Source organism: Telmatherina bonti, assembly GCF_933228915.1.
Source record: "Telmatherina bonti genome assembly, chromosome: 2".
Classification (NCBI taxonomy): domain Eukaryota; kingdom Metazoa; phylum Chordata; class Actinopteri; order Atheriniformes; family Telmatherinidae; genus Telmatherina; species Telmatherina bonti.
The window spans coordinates 37,085,345-37,090,063 of record NC_136620.1 but is presented as its reverse complement, the minus strand read 5'-3'; the positions used below and the strand labels follow the sequence as shown (position 1 = coordinate 37,090,063).

At 46.0% G+C, this 4,719-nt stretch overlaps 1 protein-coding gene across 1 annotated transcript; it reads right to left on the bottom strand.

Moving 5' to 3' along the window:
• Positions 1-1,336: 1,336 nt before the first annotated feature.
• On the bottom strand, positions 1,337-2,639 carry phlda2 (pleckstrin homology-like domain, family A, member 2). Its single transcript, XM_079249631.1, has 2 exons — positions 2,074-2,639; positions 1,337-1,980 (listed from the first exon to the last, which is right to left on the bottom strand). The coding sequence occupies exon 1, from the start codon at positions 2,531-2,533 to the stop codon at positions 2,117-2,119; it is 417 nt and encodes a 138-aa protein (XP_079105757.1). The 5' UTR covers positions 2,534-2,639; the 3' UTR covers positions 1,337-1,980; positions 2,074-2,116.
• Between the last annotated feature and the right edge of the window lie 2,080 nt (positions 2,640-4,719).

Here is a 4,719-nt window from a genome sequence, read left to right as displayed (position 1 = left end):
TATCTGAACGATTACATGCTTTGGAACAGGTTTTCTCTGACCTTCACCTGACAACACCCTGCTTCATCTAATCAGCGCGGCTTCTTCTGTTTATTCCAAACGCCTCTGAATGACTTACGACTTCCTGTTCAGCTCCTTGTTGGAAAGAAAAACTGAAGATGTGAGGCCTTGACGTCCACTCTTTCTCATCCTCTCCGTTTATGAAATGTGGCGCTACGTTCACATTATGACGAACTGTGGCCTGAGTGTGCGTCGTGCTGCGTCACAGGATGTTTATGCAGGCTGAGATCAGTGTGTGTGTGTGTGTGTGTGTGTGTGTTTTGTCTGGATCATGGTGTGTGTCCTCTCCAGTGAGGAAGACGACTTTATATCATCCGACCAAACATCCAGCAGCTTCTTAAACCTAAGATTCACAGTTTAGACCTGCTTGAACACATGCGGTTCAGAACCAGCAGGATATCATCTAAAAACCCTCCTGGTGGGTCACTGGCAGCTCTGATGACACAAGCCCCTGTGTGGCCCTTGGCTCAGAGGCCAAAGGTGTGTGTGTGTGTGTGTGTGTGTGAGAGAGATTAACGTGGTGCCAATTTGTGAAGCAGTATTTTTAGAAAGAAGGCCCGTCCGCTCCTGTAATACTCCCACAGATCAAGGCTTTGATGCGTTCATTGTAGCGTGATCCCACTTCAAAGCTTCACACACGGACGGGATGGAGCGGAGTCCGGAGATTCAGCTCTCTGTCACCTCTGACCTCTGGACATTTGGTGCTTTTAACACACTTCCACTCCACAAAATCCTCAGCGGCACATATTAGTGAGAAGATTGGATTTTAAGTTTATTCCCATGGAGCAAACTCCTTTTGAGACCTTCCCAGACTGACAGATCATGTCTGCATATATTTAAAATGTTCATGTAAATTTGATTATTATTACCTGAGCTGAATTTTAGTGTAGATGTATTCTGAGTTTCACTTTTCTCACCAAAACTTTCTTAATCTTCATCTTAAAACATGTTTAAAAGCAGCTTTTACAAAGGAAATATTTATGATAATACACTAAACATAGTTTATATATCAGCAGCTTTTCTTCCTCACATTCTGATTTACAGTTTATTGCAACTTTTTAATGTCTAGTAAAGGTTTTGTTGCTGGTTTTAATGGCTCTAAATGGGATTAAAACTTACAAGTAGGTGGCAACAAGCCAGTAAAACTCATTTCTTGTGCTTTGTTCCTCAATTCTGTCTGGAACTGATAAATGTGAACTAAACATGGCCTAAAGTCAAAACAAGACAATCACAACCATTTAAAAAAAAAAAAGTTTTAATAAACACCTTTTTCTCCATTGTCATGTCAGCAGATTCCATCTGGAGTAATAAACCTTCCACACCTTGAAAGCAGGTGTGTTCAGACACACCGGGGAGTCTTTTAAGTTGGCGCTGCTGCTGATTGCATCTGCTTATCAGTTATGAGTCAAGCCTGAAACCTAAAGAGCCACATTCCACCTGACAGCAGGAGGAAAAGGACTTTCCGGCTGTCCACACCCTTTTTATGGTGACACTTCTGGTATTAAGAAGAAATGCTGCTGGAAGGTCTCCCTGACTGTCACACAGGATCCAGATTCCCATCAGAATATGACAAACATTAAAGCAGATGAAGAGGGCGAAGTTATGCCAAAAAAAACAAATGGATTTTTATTCAAAATAAATACACAATGACACACTCTGAAACAGTAAATAATTTAAACAAAACAAGCTGTTTGCCAGTAACACCATATCCTGGACTAATAAATTAACACGGTGGGTTTGGGGAGTCACTCCTCCCTGGAGAGCAGGCATGAAAAAGTTGACAGCTCAAGAGTTCAGTCCTGTTTGGAGCTTCTGGAAGTCTGTCTGTCTGAATTCGGATCTCAGTTCCGAACAGTCCTTCATCTCTGGACCTGGACGAGCTCGTCCTCCCTTTGGTCCTCTCAGTGGTCCTTAACGACGCTGCAGGAGACAAACTCTCTTAGTATCAACTTTATATTTAGTTTGGATAAGTCACAGTGGCATTCACGCGGAGTGTCCGCGTGCGTCTCTCACCATATAAGGAGCAGTGCAGTCCCGGTGTCCCCGCGCGCGCGGCTCACGGCGCCCTAGCCATGCGCCTCTCTTGCTGGCCCGGAGACGCGCTCTCGGTGTCCTGGCGCGTTTTAAAGTGCTGGATGGCCTCTCTGTTCTGGTAATCGATCAGCGCCATGGTGATCACTGCGTTCCAGCAGTTCTCCTCGCCGGAGCACCGGAAGTCGATCTCCTTATTGTCCGTGGTTACTATGGTGAAGTAGACGAATTTCCCGGTGCGCTCCACGCAGTCCACCTTCTTGATGGACTGCAGTTTGAGCTCCTTGGCCTTGGAGCGCTTCTGCGTGTCGGGGTAAATGTTGAGGCTGTCCGTGGTCAGGACGCACGTCTTTCTCTTCCAGAACTGGAGCAGGTTGTCGCTCCTCTTCTCCAGCTCTCCTTCCTTGAGAACCTGGCAGATCTCCGCCGCTGACATTTTCATTGTTTTAGTCTGGCTGAAGTTTTGAACCTCTTGCTTTCCCACTGCGTGGTCCGGGGAGCCCGAGGAAGGAGCCTCTCCGCGGGAGGAGGAGGAGATTAATCCAAAGTGAGGTTGCGAATGAATGAAGTTGCCAGAGAGGGGCTGATTTATACCACAGTCTGCTTCGGCCTCAGCCCTGCCCTCTTGACGTCAGATGGCCAGGGAATGCATGAACAGATGCCAGAAGAGAAACTAAAGTCTGAGTGTGGGCGGAAACCGTGGCGCAGAGTGGGGAGGAACTCCTAACGTGGATCTACTTACACTGCCTCCATGTTAACTGGTAATCCACATCCTACTGTGGAGTCAGTCCAAATATTTGCCCACTGTGCATCAAATGATTCCATACAAGATTAGATTGATCAGATATGTGCAGAAATAGGCTGAGAGGGCGTGCGTAAACATCACCCTGACTTCAGTGGGATTTTTAAATGTTCTGGTCTAGTTTCCAACTTTTTCTAACTAGTTATTCATTCCCTTAAAATGAGAAGATTCTGATCCACCTTACCCTTGTGATTCCTTTAAAAGCTAATCCCTGGACTGAAGGTGTTCCAGCTCAGTTAGATTTTACATGAACTCAACTGTGCCTGCACGTCAAAAGCACCCAAACAGTCCCCGCACAGTTTCCATTCAGAGAGCTGAGAGGTCACCAGATACAACAACAAATAAGATGAGTTGACAGCTTTTAAGTGCAGCAGCTTTTACTTTAGGATGTAAGGAAACACAGCTGAGGTGTGTTTTCCACGAGGAGCAACAGGTGAGAAAATGTATAAAACTGAGTTTCACATTCTGTCAGAATTTACTGCTTTTTAATTGTCAGACAACATCGATCCTGCTAAATTAGTTGATCTCTAGGGTGTGTGGACACTAACTTTAATCCTGATTTACTGTTGTTAAAAACTGGGACAACATTTTAACTGCATATATGTAAAAGAAAGAAGATTCTCTGGAGACATCTGGAGGTACTACTGAGCAATAATGAAAATGGTATCTGATGCTCTTTGATATGATTACTGAGGTTGGGTTCTCTTATCACCCTGACACTCCCCACTCGGTGCTCCTTCACCGTCCTGACCACAGCCTCACCCTGCCAGCCGCCTGACTCACTCAGTCCAGGCTGCTCGCTGCAGACTGACAGTAGCAAACACTGGAAGTGTATCACTGAGCTCCTGCAGCCTGTGTGAATCAGCAGGGAGAGGTGGTAAGATGTCATTTCAGATCAAACACACCGACGTGGATGGCCTAGATGATTCCACTTCAGGACTTCCTGCCAGCTGGTCCATCTTTGAGTCTCAACTCAAAGATATTTTTGGTGATTTCTCCTGTAGGGGGGGTGTTTGTGTGTAATAATCAGTTTTCCATGTGCAAATATCTGCATTAAAGCTGCTCTGTGTGGAACTGAGTCTGTAAAGCAGCCTACAAAGCTTCACACATCAACACCGTGTCATATACGGGTGCAGTGGAACCACAGTGAACCAGTATGTTCCGTATGGTGTTGCCCCTGCATGTGTGTTGACACAGGAGCAGGATGTGGTGGTCAGTTTCAACCTCTGACCGCAGAGAAGACAAAAGCACACGTGTGTTCAACAGCCTGTCGGTTTCTGCTGAGTGAAAAGGAACCTCCGCCTCTTTACGTCCTTCCTTCCCACCCGCTTTGTCTCAGGGGCTTCTCTCTTTGTTATCTGGCTGTGTGTAATTGAGATGAAGTGTGTGTGTGTAAGGGGGTGATTTGTTTAAAGGAGCGTTGTGGTTGAGGCAGACATGCCCAGGCTGTGACTCAGCGTTTGCTTGAGCGCCACTTTGGAGGAGTTTGCTTGCCAAAGGAGGGCCTGAGGTTGGTGTCATGGCGCCCAGTGGATGAAAACGTTGTGTCAGTCCATGCATGAGTGTGTGGAAGATTAAACAAAAAAAGAAGGTTGATGAATTGAGGAAGAAGTTTGGGAAATGTTTGCATTTATTTGGTGTGATGGAGGAGTTTAAAACCTCACAGCAGCGGTAAACCTGGAACGTGGGCTTGTGGGAAAGTGCAGTTATTTCTGGAGGGAACTGGGGAGTGCAGTGCATCTCTGGTGTGTTGTGACAACCTGAAGTTCAAACCAGAGCGCTCAGTTTCTCACCATCTCCACACAGACATAACAGACAATCACAGA